General features: G+C 38.2%; 2 protein-coding genes across 6 annotated transcripts in view; one reads left to right on the forward strand and one right to left on the reverse strand.

The window, feature by feature from the left end:
* Positions 1-18,125, forward strand: part of iqsec3b (IQ motif and Sec7 domain ArfGEF 3b) — a 38,252-nt gene extending 20,127 nt beyond the window's left edge. The window contains exons 6-15 of one of the 2 annotated variants that reach the window (XM_026913411.3): positions 6,091-6,252; positions 7,185-7,307; positions 8,155-8,321; positions 9,607-9,746; positions 10,457-10,582; positions 11,260-11,359; positions 12,415-12,573; positions 12,686-12,775; positions 12,881-12,924; positions 14,284-18,125. In XM_026913411.3, the coding sequence (XP_026769212.1) occupies positions 6,091-6,252; positions 7,185-7,307; positions 8,155-8,321; positions 9,607-9,746; positions 10,457-10,582; positions 11,260-11,359; positions 12,415-12,573; positions 12,686-12,775; positions 12,881-12,924; positions 14,284-14,703 (1,531 nt within the window). In that variant the 3' untranslated portion in view covers positions 14,704-18,125. The remainder of the gene's footprint in view (positions 1-6,090; positions 6,253-7,184; positions 7,308-8,154; positions 8,322-9,606; positions 9,747-10,456; positions 10,583-11,259; positions 11,360-12,414; positions 12,574-12,685; positions 12,776-12,880; positions 12,925-14,283) is intronic. The other variant, XM_026913412.3, reaches the window with a different exon arrangement.
* A 1,619-nt stretch (positions 18,126-19,744) lies between these two features.
* Positions 19,745-23,614, reverse strand: part of ptprq (protein tyrosine phosphatase receptor type Q) — a 56,425-nt gene continuing 52,555 nt past the window's right edge. For all 4 annotated transcript variants that reach the window (XM_026914018.3, XM_053235184.1, XM_053235183.1 and 1 more), the window contains 6 exons: positions 23,253-23,387; positions 23,031-23,156; positions 22,602-22,750; positions 21,137-21,272; positions 20,921-21,044; positions 19,745-20,812 (listed from right to left, as the gene is read on the reverse strand). In XM_026914018.3, the coding sequence (XP_026769819.3) occupies positions 20,775-20,812; positions 20,921-21,044; positions 21,137-21,272; positions 22,602-22,750; positions 23,031-23,156; positions 23,253-23,387 (708 nt within the window). In that variant the 3' untranslated portion in view covers positions 19,745-20,774. The remainder of the gene's footprint in view (positions 20,813-20,920; positions 21,045-21,136; positions 21,273-22,601; positions 22,751-23,030; positions 23,157-23,252; positions 23,388-23,614) is intronic.

The following is a 23,614-nucleotide window of genomic DNA, read 5'->3' on the forward strand; positions in this document are numbered from 1 at the left end:
TTTTTCAAAACAAGAGCGCCCTACTTGCTCTGATCACGTCTCTCTTCCCTTTACTCACAGCATTAATATGTAGCTACACCCTGATGCACACTCACTCATTCACACACACACACACACACACACACACACAGGCACATAGACAGCCATTGTATTGACACACCAGCACATTTTCACACTCGTGAAAACTCTAAAGACACTCCTTTTAACACGGTTGACGTGAGCATCTCTTCGGGTGCCATGGTAACCAGGTGAGCTCTTCAGTCAACGGTCACATCCAGGCTGTTTTACAGGTTTTTTGGGGCAGAAAAGATTGAGTAATGAACTGTGAATTTGCATTTAACTGTAGTTAAAGAGTCAGCAAGTGGTGATATTAAAGTGCTCACTGGAATGAAAGTCATGACCTTGTGTTAAAGCCATTGCTTAAAATGAAGAAGCTGGAGCGTTAGAGAACATGGAGAGTTTCTAAGATTGGGTCGATTGGTGGGGTACGGCCAATATTGACAGAGCCACATACTAGGGGTTGCATAGACTAGTCAACTAGTCAACTAATAGCCTAGTTGCTGCAGTGGAGATGTTAACTGGTTGAGGCAGTGGAAAAACAGTGAGGCAGACAGTAAAGAAAACAGGCTAAATGTATTTTGTCAGTCTGAAACTATTGCTGGGAAAAGTATTTTTTTCTTTAACGGACAGCTAAGACTCTGATATCACTTGTAAGTGTAAAGGTGTGCACAAATCTGTTTTTTTCCCCATTTTCCCCCCAATTTGGCCTTGCCAAATTCCGTCCACTAGCTCTCTCCCCTATCTCATGACACTTACCAAACCAGGGACATTGAAGGGTAACACATGCTTCCTCCGAAACATGAAGTGAGCATGAGCATGTTTTCAAACTGCTCCTCATCCTGCACCACAGGCAGCGTAACACACTCAAAGGAAGGCGCTATCTGCCCTCTTCCGCATATATGAACTCACAGATGCCCATGATTGGCTAATGCCAACAGTTATTGTTAATGTTTTGCTCTCTTGGACTGCCGGCCACGGATTGCTGTGGCATTGCCAGGATTCGAATTTGCAGTCTCGGGACAATAAGGCAAATGCTTTACTGTTACGCCGTTTGGGAACCATGGGACTTTTTTAATTCCACTTCTGCCTATTCCAGAGAGAGTTCCTGCTATTGTTATTCCTCCTGCAGTTATTTTGGATAAATAATCTGTAAATAAAATCCAGGTATTGTAAGTGAATTCTGATGTTTAAAGTCAGATAAGCAGCACATAGCACATGCCAGCTCAAAGAGGCTGATCCAGATTCATTCTCCAATGCTGCTATAGACATATAAGGAGCTTCCGTGCCTCGCTGTGCACTCTCAGTTTCAGAAGTAACGATTTCAGCTGAGCTGCTAGTTCATCCACATAAATGCATTTTAATAACATCCTTAAATAGTGTAATATAATACACAGATTTATTATTTTGCACATTTACTGCAGATTTACCTTCACTGTTAACAATGTAGCCTGAAAAAGCATTGAATCTGGAAATTTTGAAGCCTGTATCTATGACAGTAAGTGCGATTTGCTGCACAAATAACAGCCTAAAAATAGTTATGTCCTGAAACAGTTTTTGATATAACGACTAGTCAACTACTTTTTGAATTACTGGTTTTCTAGTATAAATACACAGCTAGCCTGGGAAGACAACTCTGGGCAGCCCTGCTATGCTAACAAGATTGAACAGGTGCTGATCAGAGGCAGTGGATAATTAACATGGCTTGCTGGGCTCACAGCTAATGTAGCTTGCTAGCTTTATTTCTGATTGGGACTGAATCTGGGTGGCAGTGGGACTGTCTCTGTTTTGACATGCGTTCCTTTTTGGGCTTTCAAAAAAATAAGAAAAATGCAATGCTTCAGAAAGTCAAGGGTACATTTCAGTTACTCTAACTGACTCACTTTGTTGTACTTCCACACACTTAGAGCTAGACTACATCGATTTAATCTTCCGACAGCATCAAGTAGAACAATAATGTGAGTATTGAATTATACTATACTACATTAATACATTAATAGCTGACTAATGCACACAGATGAGGTAGTGATTAATGTAGGAGGCTCCTGAGACCTGCTTTTGACCACAGTTGTGGCCTCTGGTTTAGAGAGTGGTGGAGAGACGTGTAGACGTCTGGTCATCTCACCTGCCCTCTGAGGCACACCTCAACCAAATATTGACAATTAGATGAAGAATATTGTCTATGCGACGAGAATAGTTATAGTTCCAGTCTGCATGAATAGCGAATGAGTCCTGCCTCCTTTTTGAAAAACCCCACGGGACACAGTCTAGGAAATGAGCGTCTCTTGCCCAGGAAATTGTCTCTTACTTTTTAGAGCAGTCACATGATTGAAAATTCAATATAGCTGGCTGCATAGGAACATTAGCTGTAGTAAGCAAAATGGATTTAAAATAAACTAGATGCTTATACTCTATGTCTGTCTGTAGCTTAGTTTTGATGTAGTTCGGTGATACATTTAGATATAAAGATACAGGAACATATTTACTTGATTAATATCACCATGGCTAGCAAACTAGCTAATATCAACAAGGCTCATGCTACTCATAACTACACAACCACATATCTAGTCTAGCTAACTACCTGGCTATTGTCTGAACTTCTTTGGTTTGAATATTGTTTGGTTGATGAAGACAAAATATTCATGTTTTCCCAAAATACATTGTAACTGATAGCTACTTGGTTTTTCATGTCACTTCCTCCACCAAGTATGACTATTACTTTACTGTTTCCTTTAATTTTTCAGATGTGATTATTAAATAAAAAAGAATGATATGAAAACCAGGAACCCTAACCAAGAAAAAATAACATTTAGCCTTTTTATTTAAAAATACACCATCTATATAAATAATAATCTAAATGTCTAAAATTATTATATCCACTTGTACGGTGTGATTGTCTTACCCGGCGCTAGTGATGTTTCTGGCTTCCCTCAATGCAGCATCTGCATAATTATATCTATACCACAGGTGTGATCTGTATCCAGACCTTCCTCATAGATGTGAGGGTGAAATTTGAATTTAAGCTTCTCCAGTAATAATAACGGTTGGACCAGATAGTTACAGCAATCACATGCAAATTCACAATAAACTCCAAACATATGGAGAAGAATTTCTTTGCCAGATAGAAATGCAATTATGCCATTTAAAAAAACCTGAAATGCAATACACAAATAGTTTTGTTTTTCATTACTGGCATGCAGAAAACATTACACACTGAAAAGGCAAAACCTTCATTGCAGTGCTTTTATGTTGCTTTATCTCTTTAATAAAAAAAAAACAATCAACATGGATTGCTTTTTAAGAATTTAATGCTGACTGATAATGAATTCTTGGTTGCATTGTATTTCTTCATCATTTCGTTGCGTTCATTTCGTGCCACACTGAAATGCAATCATTGTACAGTCACAGTCCTAACCAGCTCGGGGGCGTGGTTGTAACTGGAGAAGTGGAGAAGATATTGTTACCTATAAAGGGACACTCTTTATAGTTTCTTATTGGTTCATCGTTTCTACATTCCTACTGCATTTGTTGTTGAACTCTTAAACATCAAGCTTTTCAGAATTACTGCTAAAACATGATATATATAGTAAAAATGATTGAAAGTACTTATAGCTCACAGCAGAACCTAGGAGACATGCAATCTGAGTAAACTCGGAAAATGCTTCATTATTGCAAAATAACACTTAGAGCTGGATCAGAATTGAATCAAAGGAAGGTTCTGGGACATTCTGTGGTGAAGTCTGAGGGTGGAGGTGTGCACTGTGGAGTCTGGGCAGGATGCAGAGAGAGGCAGATGTTCCTCAGCAGGGTCCATATGCTGTGTGAGGGTCATTAGAGAACACTGTGGTCTTAGCCCAGATGATCCTCCGGCTGTGAAACCTTAAACATGCTGTGGCTTACATAAGCCTGCTGCTCGTGTTACCGCGCTGCACTACCTGCTCCTCATACTTCAGTTTATCTTCTCCTATAAATATACTTAAAAGAAATACAGGTATATAAGTATATAAATTACTTTCCATCACAGTTTTCTGGTGACTGGGGAAAAAAGTTTTGCAGCCACAAATGACCAATGGAAAAGGAGTACTGCAGAGTACTGCAGGCTTGCAGCGTTATGCCATTTTTGCTAGTGAATCTACTGATCAAAGCCATTGTAGTCATGTGTGAAATACACTAGGTGATTTAATGCTAGATATTGATTTATCTCAGAGAGGGGGCTGTTAAGTGCTCTTCTACCAAATGTTGAATTGTAGCAACCAACAGCAATGGAATTACACTAATGGATATTACAATAGAGGCCAAATCCTGGACATCAAGCATCATGATATGAATTACACAAAATCACACACAGACAAGCCATGAGTTGAGAGCTGCATTTAAGTCAAAGGAAAACTTGAGATTTAATGACTAGTAACCTCCTGCTCTTCACAACACAATGTTCAGGGTTTGAGGTGTTTGAGGAAACGAAAATGGACACTGATTTGTTTGGCTTCTGTGTGGATATAAAAATCTCTTGAATACACTCTTTTTAGACGCTCAGTAACAGTTGTTTGGTTGCTGCTTCATATATTTTAAAAGTGGATGTAGAATATAAGCTATGGCAATATTGCACGTATTTTAGTCAGCCTTGTACTTTGCTTTCTTTGGTGCAGATGTATGTATGTGAGGAGGCGCAGAGCAAAAGCTGGCTGAAATACGTCAGCAATGCGTCAGCTATTGAGACTAAAAAGGAAATGCAAATTTAATACCAAAGAGATGAAAACATTGCTTCATAAAGAACATGTAGTTTAAAAGTGTCTAATTAACCATATTCAATTTTTTTTATATTACAGGACTTCGAGTCCTGTAATATTTAGAAAATGGTCAATCTCAATATCAGTGTGTTGAATTTCTTTGTTATTTCTTTAAATTTCTTCATTTTGTGAGAGTGTGTTAGTGATGCATGTGTAACGACCAGGGTTGCCAGATATGTGAGACAAAAGCAGCCTAATGCACAAGTAGTTTCCTGAAATGGTCTTGTATTAATACACATTTTTGTAAGAAAATTAAAAGATTTTTTTTTCTATGGTTAAATTGTTTCATGAAACTTTTTCATCACAGATATTGTTACTTTGCATTGTATTTTATATAATGTAATTAAATAATTGTTAGTCTAAATCAACAATGCACTATAACTTGACACTAATAGTAAGCATCCCTGCACTGTTACTGTGTCTTCAGTGTTTGTGCCTCATTATGAACATTTATTTCTATATATCCTGATAACTGATTGCCTTCCCTAGTACACTTGCCTCATTCCTACAGCTGACAGTCAAACACACACCTCACCATTCACACAAAAGGTTTCCATGGTAGCATTTAGGTGGTTACTGAAGATAAAGGAATAAATGAATAACTAATGTCATTGAATATGTGTAAAAGAAAGAAAGAAAAAAATCTCTCATATACATCAGGTTCACCCAGATGAGTTGACTCATTTGTGAAAGACACATCACCAGTCTGCATGGTCCTAATTTACATCTGGTTTTGGGATGCAGACAAAATCGCAACAGGTGAAATGCAATGAAATGCAATACACAGACACTATTGCTTTTCTCACGGAGATTGCATTTCAGTGTGGCACGACTGCAGCACACTGATGAAAGTGAAATGCAATGCAACCCAGAATTCTTCCCTTCTGACACAAAGTCAGCATTTAATTCTTAACTGGTTTTCACTGATGAGATTATCAGTACATCTACATCTTTTTTTTGATCCTGTCACAAATGAAAAGCAATACTTTTTGTGTATTTTTTGTCCAGCACACAATAGCTGCCTATTTCTGTTTCCATACTACAGCTGCACATGACATCAAGCCTTTTGCCGCTCTGGTGAAACAGAATGCTAACTAATGCTGACAGCTGACTGTATGATGTACAGTACATCTACATCTCTTACCACATACACACACAGTGAAACCTCAAAAGATTGTGGTTCTCAGTTGAAGTGTAACTAACTACACGCTCAGTGCTCTGACCCACTTTACCTTGTGTGCAGAAACCCAGACAAAGGCATCCAGTTCCTGATCTCGCGAGGTTTCATCCCTGACACGGCCATAGGCGTGGCTCACTTCCTGCTGCAGAGGAAGGGCTTAAGCCGGCAGATGATTGGAGAGTTTCTGGGCAACAGCAAGAGACAGTTCAACAGAGATGTTCTTGAGTGAGTGGACAGATTATTTCTGAACTTTCTTGAAAAAAAGGTAATGGCTTAATTTCAAATTTCAGTGGAATTATTGTAAGATGGAGTCGACCCAAAGCCCTTCATGGTTTCTTTACGTATTATTTATTTTTTTGTGATGAGTACTTCTTCCGTACAGTAGCACAATCTCGGCCATTAGCAGGCTGTCTGTGAAAGTAAATGAGCATGTCACAGGTTTCAGTGTCTGTATAAGACGAGACGGAGTGACAGCAATACGGAGAGACAGCACCTCTACAGTGGGACACATATTTAAAAAAAAAAGTTCTATACGGTACAAGTAACTTCACAGAAACAGCCCTTAAACACACCAATCTTTTTTCCTTTTATTCTTCTGTTTCTTCCTGTTTTCTGTTACTTTCCCATTCTCGCTCATCTTTATCACATCTTTATCTCATCTTATTTCTTTCTTTCTTTCTTTTTCTTTCTTTCTTTCTTTCTTTCTTTCTGCTTCTCTCTTTTTCCATCTCTCAGTCCTTTCACCTTACTCTTTGCTTCTCTTTTTTTCTATCCCTGTTTTTTATGCTTTAACTCTAGGTTTCTTTAATGCTTCTCTAGTTCTCTTTCCTTTGCTTCTTCCTGTTTTTCTTTCTGTCCTTTTTTCTTTCATAACTATAATTTCTTTAATTCCTCATTTGACTTTCCTTTAGCTTCCTTCAGTATTTCTTTCTTTACATCATAAATAAATCATTTATGAAGCTGATGTGGGCAGAGTCACTCTGAGGAACTTCTGGATCCTGATTACAGACGTCCCATGGCACCGGTGGTTTTTAGACTTTAAGTTCCGTTCTAAAGCTCACCACTGTACTGTGTATCACTGACTTTCCCCACAGGCTTTGTTCATGAAGAAAGCCATAAAAACACACATATTTCAGTTTGCATTGTCTGTCTCCCAGCTGTGTGGTGGATGAGATGGATTTCTCCTTGCTGGAGCTGGACGAGGCTCTCCGGAAGTTTCAGGCTCATGTGCGTGTACAGGGAGAGGCTCAGAAAGTGGAGAGGCTTATCGAGGCGTTCAGGTGAGAAACACACAAAAACATCTATATATTCTGTTTTAAATTAGAGAAATTATCAGAAAAATAAGAAAAAAACATTTAATGTTAGAGGAAAATAATCCGAGTTAGAGAGTTACTGATACCACCCCGAAGTTGATTGTTTTCCTGTAACAGCAAGTCCTGGCATGTTATATCACAGCAAAATGCCAACAATTACAATTTTCATTTATTAAAGAACACATCGTACATTTTATCCATTTATAGTTACATTTAATGTTGTGGAACTTCCGTAACCCAGGGTAGTTCCTGTGCTGTCACTTACGTTAAAACAGCCATAAACAGTCCCTTACTTTCTCTTGAAGTTAATGAGACAGAAAAAATGCAGCTTGTCATGTTACTGTGAAAGCATCAAATCTCCGTCCTGAAGACTTTCCTGTGATGGGAGACATGACGAAGTATTAGTCTGGTTTAATTTTGGTCCAGGGAGCTTAATTTCTGAAAACCCTGAATACTAAAAATTTCTGTACCCATAAAAACTGAATTTTATAATGCCTACATATAAAAAGTTCTCAAGCATGACACTGCTTAGCCGTGTGTGTGTGTATGTGTATGTGTGTGTGTGTGTGTGTGTGTGCGTATGTTGAAGAATTAAAGACCTCTGAGGGTTATTCTGAACCAAAGAATATGAACCAAACCAGCCTTAATGGGAAAAAAATTATGAAATACAAAGGCCAAGGCATGAGGCAGACTAAGTGCACCATCGCTGTCCTTCCCTCTTGTTTCTTTTTTCTGCTCTCTCATCTATCTCTGTCTTACTTTCTGTCATGCACTCATTTTTCCTTTCATCTATCTCTCTCTCTCTCTTTCGTAGTCAGAGGTACTGTATGTGTAACCCTGATGTGGTGCAGCAGTTCCACAACCCTGACACCATCTTCATCCTGGCCTTCGCCATCGTCCTGCTCAACACTGACATGTACAGCCCTAACATCAAACCCGAGCGTAAGATGCGCCTCGAGGACTTTATACGCAACCTCCGAGGTGAATTCAGTATGATTCTCATCACCATTAAAGGGGCAGCCTGTAATATTTAAAAGGGTCTCTAGACATTTGATTTCAGAGATGCCTTAGGAAAAAAAATGTGGTTCATAATATTGCCATGTAACAGATCTAGTAATTTTCAACATTTCATGCTTCTGTTATTTGCCTATTTCTCTGGCCCTGAAATTAGCTCCACCTATAGGCAGAACTGAGCTGATTAACCCCACCCCTTTTCCTTAAAAGGCAACTGATGAGTTAAAATACAAGAAGGGATTAGTTATGGAAGCTTGTCAAGTGTTTTCATTGGAATTAAAATTCAAAATTACAAACTGCACCTTTAAGGCAGGTATGATGATGATTTTAAAAAGATACTGAATACACTACAGGATGTTAACACACCTCTCATGTCTGTGGAGAAAATTAAAAGAGAGAGAGTGTGTGTATGCATGTGGCTTGTGAAATTAATACTATTAACTGTGCAATTTTTATTGGTCTGATCATGTGATTTTATAAGTAGCCTTAAAGAAATTGTATAGGTAAAAATCAAACTGACACAAATTCTCCACATACCTCACATACATCGACCAGCCAGACACATAATGAAGCTTTTAACCACCAATCAGTGTCCTGCAAGCAGAAGTAATAACAAATAGACACAGAGCCCCCCATCTAGTGGTCCTTTTTCCTCAAAATACTACAAGTTTTGGCACCAAAAAACTGGAACTGGTCTTTTCCCATCACCCAGCAGTTGAGCACCAAAGATACGAGTTGTACAATTTTTAGTTCCTACTCAAGATTTGTTCCAATAGGAACTAATGGTACAAACAAAGGGGGTGCCTCTGTTAATAGCAGCTCTGTTAATCGGTCATTGATTGGTTACACGACATGTGACACACTCTTTGGTGGTGTAACCATATAATATGTAATGCATGTCTGTGTTTGTGATCTGGAGCTTTTTATCACTTCACAAGCGCAGAATATTCTCGGTAGTGGCGCAGGCTTTCCATGAGAGAATGTGATCATGTGACCAGTGTGCACTCTGAATTTTTTAACTCTATGGGTTGAGCAGATTGGGACCCCCTTTAGATGAATAATTAACAGAATGCTGATTTCCACGAAGTGAATCGCACATTTCCACGATGCTCATCGTCACATTTTTTGCATCAGGATGCATCATGTCATGAAGCATGGTTACACACCTAGTCTATATATGCACACAACATGAGATATCCTCTGTCCCACACAGAAGTGCACACTAATCCTTACTGTACTCCGGTTCTCTCAGGGGTGGACGACGGAGCGGATATTCCGCGGGAAATGGTGGCTGGCATTTATGAGCGCATCCAGCAGCGCGAGCTTCGCTCCAACGAGGACCATGTGACCTACGTCACCAGGGTGGAGCAGAACATTCAGGGAATGAAGACTGTGAGTCTACCATCCAATTAGGAACAGAATACAGAGCCATGTGACCCATTATAGCATTACTCACACATTACTACCAGGCATACATCTTATACTCTTCATATTAATTTTTACGAAGCATTGAATTGTTATTTTACTTAAAGCATAACCTTGGTATCCATAAAGTGTTGACTCAGTCAGTATAATCAGCCATTTAAGAAGAGTTAAACATTCATCCGTCATGTTTTTGAGCTCAGAGGTAATGAAAAAGGAGGAAATTGAATGTTTCTGTTCCAGTTTGTGGTCAAAGCCAATTTCAGAAGCCTGACATGAAGTAGCTAGATTTATTGCAAAGCAATAGAGCAAATCAGTATTTTAAGGTATCTTTGAAATTATGTGATTATTACATGTTTAGAAACATGTTTAAACATTACAAATTGCACCTTTAAGTGTTAAATAACAAATAATTTACCAAATTTGTGGAAAGATGGGGCTTCTCAGTGGCCTGTGTACTATATTTATGTGTTTTTAATTTTATGAATGAGAGAGACAGAGGAGTTTTCAGGTGACGTAAATGCAGAAAGTGTGAAGCCATTATTTATGACTCCATCTCTAAACTGAACGCAGTGTATGTGTGTATTGTGCTAATGGTGCAAGCTTTTCATCAGACCCTCAGAGTTTAAACACGTGTGCACTCTGAAGTGTACTTTTGTCCTTCTTTATTTCTCTCTCAGATCCTGTCTGTGCCTCATCGGAGGCTGGTGTGCTGCAGTCGTCTCTATGAAGTCAGTGATGTGAACAAGCCACAAAAACAAGCAGCCCATCAGAGAGAGGTGTTCCTTTTTAATGACCTCATTGTGGTGGGTGTACACACACAAACACACAACTCTGTTGTACACACACAAACATGTTTGTTACTATCCTTGTGAGGACCTTCTATTGACATACTTATTAATACAACGCTACCCCTAAATCTAACCCAAATAAAACCTTTTGTCTCTTTGTCTCTTTAAATAAAAAAATTATGAAGTCTATCTAACTGTCCCCACAAGGTCAAAACTGTCAGATATTCTAATCCTTGTGGGGACATTTGTTCCCCACCAAGATATAAAAACTTACTCATGTAATACACTGCCATTCAAAAGAACAGCCTGTATTAACATTTTGGTTAAATGTCAAGAAAAGAGTGCATGTTAAATCCTCTAGAATTAGAAAATCTAAGGAATAGGTGTAAATGTACTGAGAAATATCTGTGAGCTTTTTATTTTTTGGAATAAAATACATTTAGGCCAATATAGACCACTCTAATAGACACACACTATATACATTATTTGTGTTACAGTTGATACTTTTACATTGTCTAATATTGACTGTAGGACAAATCTCATCTTACAGTAACTCAGATCGTTTTCACAGTTGTTTTTTTCCAGACCAGCACCATTTGTACACTGAGCCATATGTACACACTGAGCCATATGTACACACTGAGCCGTAAACACACAGTTGCATGGATTAAGAGTGTGTTCTGTGTCGGTAGATACTGAAGCTGTGTCCCAAGAAGAAGAGTGCAGCAACCTACGTGTTCTGTAAGGCCATGGGTCTGCTGGGGATGCAGTTCCACATGTTCGAAAATGAGTGTAAGCATGTGTTAATAAGTATATACTATACACAAACCTGATATACAGCCATACAAAGATTTATAGCATTATACTTAACATATTCTGGCATTTGGATTTCACTTGTATTCCACATCTGGACATGTGACCTACATGGCAACGTGTTTGAAACTGGCCAATTACATAATATATTAACATACACTAACATAGGATAGTTCGTATATGGTCCTGTGGTTGAATTCTAAATTAAAAAAGCATGATCGCTTATTGGTTAATTACAGTGGCTTGCACAGTGGCTTGAACTTTGGCACACAGGCCAAGGTTAACTTTCAATGTTATGCTACCGACATCATGCTTCACTGTGGGGATTGGTCTTCTCAAGGTGGTGAACAGTGCTCAGTTTTGGTCTTATAGAACCTTTATCCACATGTCTGCAACATGTCTTTTGCCAAACTCCAAACAGGATTTCACGTCTCGCACTCTTCCATAAAGCCCAGCTCCTGTGGACAGCTTCTCCCAACTGAGCTGTGGATCTCTCCAGCTCCTCCAGAGTTACCCTTTTCATAGTTTGGGATATTTTTGATTAACCAAACACTGATTGATGCTTTTTCACAATTTTATAATGGACTTGTTTTTTGACCTGGTTTACAGTAGCTCCTTGGTCTTCATGAGGCTGCTTGTTTAGGCTTTCCAGGAACGGTCTGACACTTAAATGGCACAAAAACTGCACAAAACGCCATTCAAATAATTATGTGACTTCTGATGACAACAGAACTAATTTAGTTTGACAGCAATAGGGTTTAATACTTACGCAATCACATCTTTTACATTTTTTCTTTGTAAATAATTTTGGAAACTATATTGATTTCCCCCAGTTTAATATTCTAGGCTATTTTGTATACATACAGGACGTGTAATCCCAGTTAAGTCAATTTAAGTTCTAAGTTGCAACACTACAAAATATGGAAACATTCAAGGGAGTGCATACTTATGCAAGCCACTGTATTCCAAAGTACTCACTTAAAGTCAGCAATTAAAAAAATTATCTATTCATGTCGGTGTGTGTTTTCTCACAGATTACCCTCATGGTATTACCATCTTGTCTCCGTTCTCATCGGAGAAGAAGCAAGTGGTGAGTTTCTGCTCGCAGAATTCTGAGGAGCTGCTGAAGTTTGTGGAGGATTTGCGGGAGAGCATCGCCGAGGTGGCTGAAATGGAACAGATCCGTATCGAATGTAATGTCAGTTACATGAAGTGTTTTTCTTAAAGTGTGAGCTCGCAGAAATGTTGCTGTCATGACTGATGTGTATGTGTGTTTATTGTGTGTGTGTGTGTGGTGTATTTCAGGGGAATTAGAGAGGCAGCAGGCAGCGAGAACAACTGCTCAGAACAACGGCAGCCAGCTGGAGATGCATTCAAGACCAATATCTCCCACAGGTACACACCCACACACACACACACACACACACATACACATGGAGAAGCTGCAGACTGACTATACTGATAAAGATCTGATCTTACTGTTATATTTGTGATTTGCAGGAGACCATGATTTTTATGACAAGCCTGGAAGCAATGCAGTTGAGGTTTGTATCGATTGATTGCAGAATGTGTTTATCTGTGTCTTTACTATTAGCATGTAATCCTATAGAGATTATCCGTGAAGTTTATTTAGCTCCGATTGACCCACTTTCCCCAGCTCCTCACCCCACTTTGACTTTTGACCTCAACACCCACTGTGTCCTTCACTGTATTTTATAATTATAGAGACACCAGGCCCTCGGTGTCCTGTCCCCAGCCAAACACCCGCATCCCTACCAGGTCCCAATGCAAGCACTTCCAAACTACAGCCCACTCCCAATACCCCATGCTTATACCCCTTACCCCTAACCCCTCCTGCAGGATTGGATATGTAGTTTAGATTGGATGTGCTTCCTGCTAGTGCTTTTTCTTACAAAATTTAACCCTCATGTTCTGTACCTAGGAACTGGATGTTCCAAAATCCCAGGTCTTTTGATTTTATAGATATAACATATAGATTTAAAGTATAGTCGTTTGCAAATTGCTGTGGTATAAGGGAATAAAATTCTGCTGTTATAGGAAAATAATCAACTTTGGGTGGTAACAGTGACTCTGCTTCATTATACCACATCATTGTTGATTATTTTCCTATAACAACACACCATGTCATGTTATATTCCTTACTTCTCATATTCTTCTCTGATATTGTAACAACTTATCTGACAGAACTTGGGCTAGTATTTTAGTAAGCACTTTTGATTAACAAGTAGAACCCCTTTACGAAACTAATCCTTAACTATTGAAAGAACCATTGAGGAACCCCTTTTTATAGGAGTATGTGAAGGAGCTTAGTTTAGTTACTTGACTAGACTTTTACAGGACGCCCATACACTCTTTGCTGATTCATTCAAACCCTGCTAAATCATGAATGCTTAGTTTGGATAAAAGCTATGTGGATAGGATCATTTTGTGATTAGTAAGGGTGAAGCTCTAGATTAGCCCCACCCACTTTACATCAAAAGGGGAAGTACAATTAGATATTAGAATAATCACCAGTTATTCATACTTTATACTTTCATTTAGAAAGCAATCATGTATTTTAGTTTCCTATGTAGTGTTTCTTTCATCTCTTAATCACCTTCAGGAAAGTTAAAATGACCTGAACATGCCACAAACAGAACATAAGGGTTAAACTGATAATTTACAGAGCCTAATTGTTGTAATAGCATGGTAAGGTGGGGAAGTCAGGAGGGGTGTGATAGCTGCAGGATGTCCCAGCACACTGAACGTCATGTCGGAGTGTGTGTGTGCTCCTGCATGCTCCGTGGCACGGCCTTATCGTCTCGTCCGCACTGGAGGGCCGCCCGAGCGCCGCAGGCCAGGCTGATAACGCTTCCTCCTGCTTCTGGCTGTTCCTAAACTAGGTGTCAATTCACAACAGGCTCCGAACGTACCAGGTCAGCACTCCACCGGCTCCGCCCACTTCTCAGCCTCAGCTGGCCATCATGCCTAGCCCGGCTCCCAGCTCCACCCCCAGCTCCGCCCTCAACATCTCCCCTGACACACTCATCCAGTGCCAGCAGATCGTCAAGGTGATCGTTGTGGACTCAGCAGGCCGTGGGCATGTAGAGGCGTTCCTGAGCCAAAACCCCGGACAACGTTTAATCCAGTCGGCTGTCTCCACTCCGACCCGCTCGAGGGAGGGCGGAGCAAAGCAGCCGCCCCTGCCACCTCCACCGCCTCCTTATCACCACAAACATCAGTTCTGCCCTCCAACTCCGCCCCCTCCGCAACACCTGCTCAGTCAGCGTAGGTATTCAAGTGGGACACGCAGTCTAGTCTGAGCACACACACACACAAACACACTCTTATATTCAAGTGTATCAGTTCCCATTGTACCTTTTCTATTCAAAACCATGTGACTGCAGACGGTAATATATTCTTTTCTCTCTGACAAAACACACACAAATACACACCCACACACACCTTTTATACTCTAACACCTGCTCAGTCCTGTATAAATAATTACGCCACAATCGGGGCCTCGTGTCCTCTAAATGAGTATTTTAGATACAGAGTAGTTAGTTTTGTCAGATGTTCTTTTCCCTGTACTTTTATCTCTTTAAGGGTTTATAGAGCAATTTCCACAGAGCTGCAACGTTAGCATCAGATTTTCTTACAACCTTTAACATACAGCGTGATGACATTAGCCGTGTTGGTGTTAGTCACAGGGTTCAGAACTGTAAAACCTGGCTTAGATTAGAGTTCCACAAAGGTGAACATGTGCTCTTGATCTATAGTGTGTTATTAAACAGGGTGTCCACAGGTTCTTAAATTACATTTTACAAATGAACAGCACTAAGTAATACATTGTCCATATGGTTAGATATACATTTTACTCCATTTTGGACTTCCGTACACCCTGAAACACATCATTTTTAAAACTACACCGAATAAAGGATAAAACCTAAAATACATACTGAATTAAATATCATTGTTTTTGTTAATATCAGTTTTGGTATCACTTTTTTTACAATGGAACAGAGCTACGCGCAAACACATCTCCCTGCTCAGTGCCATTACTATTACTCTGCGCTGCTGAATTAATAAAATGTATAAAATAAGGCCAATGTTTTTGTCAATTCAGTGCACTCTCCTGTAAAGAAAATGTGTTCACAGTTTGAAGGATAAGCTAACCGAGCACTCATCTTTTACACTTACATGCTAATTTAATTAATAACTATATCCATAAAAATTCTCAGCAGAGTTTCAGATTAAGGCGATGTCTCCTCTGATGTCCTCTGTGTAGGGAAAAATGTTTTGTTGATGACACTATTACTTAATTAATAGTGTCATATTTGTGTATTTAATATTCGCCTTAAATTGCATTCCATAGTTAAGTATATTAACAACCAAAAACACAATTTTCGTATTTCCAAAAATCAAAAGGTCATAAATTTCAGTTACAGCAAACTGTCAGACACTGGACTTAAGAAAAATGTACTTAAATCCGCTCATAACCCAGACATGCCTCTGTTTTTGTGTACGTCTATAGTTACATCTGAGGTCTGAATTAAAATTGAATCCCATTACATTTGAAGTGGCAGTGAAAAAAATGTTTTAAATAACTTGAGGATACCTGTAGACACCCTGATTAAGGCACATTTATATGGACTTATGCATAGGTCTAAGTACAGTGCTGCAGTGTTTCATTACAGAGCTTCAGTTTAATTCATGAGACACTGAATGTAAGGAGATGTTTCTCCACATTCTAGCAGGAACGAAGTGCCCAGGCTACGTTACAGCAGTTAATGCTAACAGCTGTAACGAAACATTCCATGGGTCATCCCAGCATCTGTGTATAATATACATTCTCACCTTTTATGGCCCCAACAACTGCTAGGCCCTGGATGGTATCCTTATCTTTCTAGTGGCAGTTTCTGTAGGGTGCCTATGTAGTGTTTTACTGTGACTGGGTGTGACATTGCTACTCAGTATAAACCAGGCTGTTTTTTGGTCTCATTTTGCTTTGCCTTTGGGCTTCTGAGATGATATACGTGTTTCTAACCCCTATGATTTTTTTTTTAAGAAATTGTTTGAAATTTTGAACAAAAAGACTTCCTATGAATCCTGTGTACAAATAAATAGCATGGAATAGAAACATTGTACATTAAGAGTATAAGCTTTTATGAAGACATGTCAAATAACATTCATAACAACATTGTAATCACATATTTATACTAACTGGCATAAGCCATTATAAGTACTTATAGTAAATATTTAGTAATTAACAGTTAGCTCTTTCAGATTTCAGTAGTTAATAAGGTAAAATTTACAAGTAATACTTGATGCCTACTTTGCAAGTTGAATATTTAAGTACAAAATAACTAACATGAAAAATACCAGGCAACTGATTCAGCAAATTCCTGTACATCTGACTGTAGGTAAATGTACAGGTAACAAATGTGTAGTAACATTTTAACATCTGAAAGTAAATACTGATAACTCTTTACATCAAAGTTTGCTTATTTAATGCATTAGTTAAGATGATCAAACCATAAACTTCAGCATTAATACATCAGAATCATTCAAATAGTAATTAACTTATTTATTAAATAATGAACACAGAGCAGAACGTTATTATTTTTCTATAACAGCAAATCCTGAATGTTTTATTCTTCTAACAGCACAGCAATTTACTAACAATTACAATTTTTATTAATGAATGGCACATCATACTTTTATCCTTTTATAATTACATTTAAAGTTGTGGAACGTTTAAGGGAACCTTAATGTAAAGCATTGCCTTTGTTTCCAAATATGGATCTGAGTATAAAGTATTACGGCTTTACACATGATGCTTTTTTTCCATTAATTATTTCACACATTCTTACATTTTTAACTATTAAACTGTTCTGCTGTACAAATCTAATAGTTCTCACATCAGTTACTATGTACTTTAACACCAGAGTTTACTATTAATTAATGTACTTTTACGTGTTAAACATGAGAAAGTTTCTGTACTATAGGTTAAAGTGCTGCTGTAAGGCCTTAAAAACCTTCATTCATTTGTAAAAATTTCTTTTGAGATCAGTGTAAGCAATGCAGTGTCTTCAAATCCACGATTTGATCATAACCTGTCCATACAGGGTTTTTTTTTTCATAAGGCAATGTGGATGTAACTATAAGTACTTATGATGACCACTGGCTCATGCCTTCCATTAGACAGCATTATTCCTGACATATAAGACATCATAACTGCATTCTTTTTTGCATCCAGGATTCATAGGACACGCCAATACCTTTCATTGAACACTGAAAATAGCGTTGTGTTTGAAACTTCCTTGTGGCTCATGTTTGCACCTCTTTAACATTATTGTTTGCTGTACTGCATGTCATATAAAAGTTGACTATGAACATGAATATGCATAGATCTATAACAGGCACATGATTCAACCTACAGAAGTATATTTTAGATGCTTTAAACTAAGTGTTTTTATTTTGTTTAGTTGGGGTTTGGGAGTGATTCATTAATGAGGATTAAGTATGTATTACGTAGAATTATTCATTGCTAGTTGCATATTTTGTCTATTTGTACAGAGGGAGATGAGCAATGATGTCATCCTGTGTGTCGGCACAGAAATGACAAAGAAACAGCAAACAAAGTGAGATTTTATTTATTGCTATGGATTTGTGGAAGGAACAGTTTCTGTGAAGTTTGCACAGCTGAGTTTTCTGGAATGGGAATAAAATTTATCAGATATCACGCTGTCTGCTGTGTTCTGTTCAGAGGTTTTTGCTGTTTATGGTTTGCATAAGCTGTGTGGTGGTTTGTTTAAAAAAAAAATGTTGGATGTAGCTATGGCTGAATTCTAGAAAACAGCCAAAATTTATGAAAAACTATGTTTTGACCCAAATTGTGTTTTTCTATTTTAAGACGACACAAATTTATTCAACAAAGTGATGCGTAAGTTTTTATTTAAGGTACATTCTAAACTTTCCTGCAAAAATTAGGTTGTGTAAGGAGCCAGTTTAATAGTCAGTCTGCATAAAGACATCTAAAACCTTGCTAGCTAAGTGTGAGCTTCTTTGATCAAGTTGTTGGATAGTTAAGTGCTGGAGTGAAACAGAAATATGTCTAATTATTTCAGTTTGTAGTCAGATACCAGCTGTCAGAATGTCTGTGATACCATCACATCATCAAAACAAAGAAGAGGGCTTACACACACTCTGTACAGAAGACAGCGCACAAAGTTTTAAAATGTTTAAATGACCTAATAACAAGACATTAATGAAGAACAATGTAGCCACCAGAACAGAAATGAGTGAATGACTCAGCGATTATTTCCCCACTGAGGTTAGTGTGAACAGAGAGATCAGGGGTGTGAAGAGACGAGGATGAGGCTGGTGACTGTTACCTCAGGTGATGAGACAGAGACTGATGTGCATAATGCTGATAATGAACATGAATTCCCATTGTAAAGTCATGTTGTTTTTCTCTTTTGTCGCTTTTTTGAGGGGGAGCGAGGTCATGTCAGAGTCGACTTGACAGAGTTGCAGCCTCCACTTTCAGCCTGCAGGATTAAACGCTCACGCAGCGCAGCGTGCAGCCCGAGGCAGAGTAATCTTTAACACTCTGATATTCAGGTCTGTAGTGCAGCGTTTATTACTGCAGCGCTCAGATAACTGAACTCTGCTGTTGTCTGAAAAACTGCAATAAAGCCGGAGAGCCGCGGGGGAAATAACATTCTGCTCGAAATAACATCCTCTGCTCACCTATCAGACCTTTCTTTCTTTCTTTCTTTCTTTCTTTCTCAAGGTCTTTCTTTTTCTTTCTTTCTTTCTTTCTTTTTCTTTCTTTCTTTCTTTCTTTCTCAAAAGGTCTTTCTTTCTTTCTTTCTTTCTTTCTCAAGGTCTTTCTTTTTCTTTCTTTCTTTCTTTCTTTCTTTCTTTCTCAAGGTCTTTCTTTTTCTTTCTTTCTTTCTTTCTTTCTCAAGGTCTTTCTTTTTCTTTCTTTCTTTCTTTCTTTCTCAAAAGGTCTTTCTTTCTTTCTTTCTTTCTTTCTCAAAAGGTCTTTGTTTGTTTGTTTCTTTCTTTCTTTCTTTCTTTCTCAAAAGGTATCCTTTCTTTTGTTTTAGTTTCATCATTTCTTTCTTTCTTTCTTGTTACTTTATTTCCCTATCATCATTTCTTTCATCACTTCTTTCTTTATTTCTTTCTTTCTTTCTTTCTGTAGTTTGTTCATTCATCGTCACTCCAGTACAGTACCACTTCAGAATCCTGAAGCTGTTCTTGCAGCTTGTGTGTTTTTATATATATATATATATATATATATCTCCCTATATTCACTCACTAACAAGACTCATGTTTCACTTTGTCCTCCATTTTTATTTTTCTTGTTTGTTTCTTGGTTGCGAAGTAAAAAACCACTTTTCTGAAAAGTTGAATGTGTTTCACCTTTGGAAGCTCCTCTATTCTGTTTATTCTATTGTATTGCTAAGGTACTGAATGGTAGCTGTACAGCTGCTCTTTATTGCCTTTCATTACACAGACTCACCGCATAGTTCAGACAAAAAAACACATTTATTTCAAAACACAAATACTGTTCCATTTGAAAATATACACTCTAAAATATCCTGTATATTTATAGCTCCTGACATAAACACTCGTTTGGCTTAATAATTTATGACAAAAATTTAATAAATGAGGGACAAATTAAAAATAGTGAGTTGACAAGTGCTGGGTCTTCATCCGCTGCTGTGTGTAACATACTGAATGTATGAATAAAATAAATAAATTATGTAATACATAATACATGTAAAACAAGACGTGAATGTGAGGGTAGAGAACAAAGTGACAGAATAATAAAATGTTTTGGAAACTTTAAAAATCGTTTGATTTCATCATTTTAGCCCATAACATATATTATTATTATGAATAATTTATAAATATTATGATTATTAATCACTTTTTAAAATGTTTTTACACTTTATAATATTGAAATTTTATGATGTTTTTCATGTTCAATAGAGAAAAGGTGTTTCAAATTTTGGAAAAATGTTTCATAACATTCCAATTTAAGTAAAAGTGTAAAAGGAGTCATTCTTACCCAAACAGAACAGAAGGGAAGGATTAAAATGAAAAATAAAAAGGAAGCAGCATCTTATAATCCTCTAACTGTACATTTCAGTACACTGTGCTGTCCTTGACCAGGTATTTCAATGAGTTAATGATGTGAGCAGGGGAGATCTGAAGTGATTATACGTACACACACACACACCGCATGTGTGTGCAAACTGACAGCTTCATAAATGTTCCTGGTGTTTGCTCTGTGTTTGGCCGCAGTGCCCCAGTCGTCCACACTCAGGGTCTTAAGTGAAGCCATCACAGGCATAATGCATAAAAATCAGTGCACTTACATTGTCGTCTCTTCCCACTCCAGCTCAACATCACCTGAAAAAAAAAAAAATGCTTATTCATGTAAATTCGCAGCATGGATTCAATAAATGAGACATATAATTTCTTGTGTTACAGTAACACATTTCTGTGTCTGTATTTTACCTTCCATAGCATCCAGTGAGTCCATTTTCTCCAACGCCGAGTAGTTAACGAACCAGATGGACTGACTGTTGCCTTTGCTGGTCAGCAGATCCAGAGTGCTCTGATACAGAAACATGTACTGAGCCTGCGGAACAAAGAGTCTGACATTAACGTCATGGTTCATTTACATTTCAATCAGTGTGTGTGTGTCTGTGTGTGTGTGTGTGTGTGACTAACCAGGTTCTGCACCATGCACATCCTCTCACTGCGCAGTTCTGCCACCAGGCCGTACACGTCCACAAAGTCATGGTCTCGGATGTGCTGAATCAGATGGTCTAGAGCTATAAAGACTCCGGTTCTGCCCACGCCAGCACTGCACACACACATTACACACACTGACTCAGTCATCGTAAACAATGAAACAATGACTATGTTCACATGTAAATGTTAGGAATCACATCTGGACCTTTTGTAAGCTCTAATGATATACTATTGCTCACCATGTAATTACTGCTTAATTACTGTATATATACCGTACCATTCAAAAGCTTGGAATCACCAGTCCCATTTCCATTAGTCATTATTCCATCATTATTCCAACTCCTGTACAGTTCAACAGATCTAATATGTAAGGAATGAAACATTTGGTGGCATGCTGTTAAAGGAAAATAATCACAGACTGGGTGATGTGACGAAGAGGAGTCACTGTTATCATACCGAAGGTGATTGTTTTCCTGTAACAGCATGTCCCAAAGTGTTTCATTCCTCAGCCATCTGCCAACGATTACACTTATTAAAGAACATCCAACACACGTTAGTTCCTTTTAGCACTTACATACAGCAGCCAATAAGTTAACAGGTTAATAGAACTTGTTAAGTTACAGATAAACCACAACACAAAGACTTTCCAGTGTCGGACAACTTAAAGTTCCAGCTTTACCTCTGACTGTTACAAAGCAGTGACACTGGAGACTCCTTCCATAAATGTTACCTCACAGAAAACTTCACCATATCAACGATTACACATATTTTCCTCAATGCATTGATGCGGAGCTTCCAACATACAGATCTCTGTGAATTAGCTGTTACTACAGAAATGAAAACATATTGATGAGTGCATTAATATAAACCTGTGATTTATTTTGCAGCCAGAACTACTGCCAATTAAAACTGAGATATTCAACAGCAATGTGGTATAGATCTAATTTAATCCACACACTGAAAGATATTTTCTTGAAATATCTTGAAATATGTTTGGAACAAGTTAGTTCACAGTCATTTAAAAACTTATTAAACAATAAATAATATACTGGAATTATTAGTGATTTCTCCTTTAAGTGTCTGCTTCAAGATAAAAAATTCGGGATATTAGTTTCATAATATACATCATTGTTTATACTATAAAACATTTGGAATCATTTTGGAGTCATCACTCTGGACACAACATTTTACAGTGTTCTACAAATGATTTGAAACCTAATTGTTTAACACTAGAATCATATCACAATCATTCTACAGATGTAGGAGTACATATTACTGAAAACATTTATTCCATACTTTTGAATGGTAATGCAGTCCCAAAATTGGGAGGATTATACAGTATATAAAAGAGTAAGAAGTTCAGCCAGTACAGATGTGAATACATCTGAAATGCAGATGAAACACATTTCAGCACACACACACACACACACACACAGCTGACCTGCAGTGCACTACGATGGTTGCGTTGTCGTGGCCTCTGTTGGACCTGACGGCTTTGACAAACTGGATTAATGTGGAGCTGGACTCAGGAACACCATGCTCTGGCCAGGAAGTGTAGTTAAAGTGATGCACCACCATGTAGTCACCATGCTGGAGGAAGAAAGTCAGAAAACTCTCTCACATAGGTATATGGTCATTTACCGTAACTCATACAAAAGTGTGAACACAAGCTAGAGTAGAAATCCCAACAGTTATAATTCCTGAGATCATGTGTGAACAGAAGCCGGTACATTATCGAGAAATAAGATGAGGATCAGGCCTGATGAATATGACACACTGATATGATGTGATATGTGTGTGTGTGTGTGTGTGTGTGTGTGTGTGTGTGTGTGTGTGTGTGTGTCTACTGAATGTGTCTGTAGTTTTTAACCTTCTCCACTCTGAGCGCCCTGACAGTCCAGTCAGGATGCACGTCCTCTGTCAGCTTTGTGATGATAATGTCACCAAACACAGTGACTGGCTTGTTGTCCTCTGGCCAGTACTGATGACAGCGAATCTGCACCGAGAAGCAACAACAGGATTAATCACACTAACTGGGAGACGATAAACAAGCGATGAAATATAGAAACGACAGCTCAGCTTGTGCTCGTACCCGACCCTTCTCAAAGCACTGGGTGAGCATGGCGATGGTTTTGGTCCTGGTTTCCCAAATCATTCTCCAGAAATCAGCCACGGTGCCAGGAAGAGGTCCCTGAGTGGCTATAAACTCATTAGGACACAGATAACCCTGCAGAGAGGAGTGCGAGGAATATTAATTAATTAAATATGAATGAGTTTATAATGTTATACAGAAAACATTAGGAGCAGCTTTAGCCTATGCATTTGTATTGCATAAACAATGGAAAGACAAAGACAAAGAAAATCTCCAAGAGGTTTTCATACACCATCTTCAATTCATTTTCACATTGATTTCATTTGATTACAAACCCAGGTTTCTATTCACTATATACAATA

Source organism: Pangasianodon hypophthalmus, chromosome 6 (genome assembly GCF_027358585.1).
Source record: "Pangasianodon hypophthalmus isolate fPanHyp1 chromosome 6, fPanHyp1.pri, whole genome shotgun sequence".
NCBI classification, from domain to species: Eukaryota; Metazoa; Chordata; class Actinopteri; order Siluriformes; family Pangasiidae; genus Pangasianodon; species Pangasianodon hypophthalmus.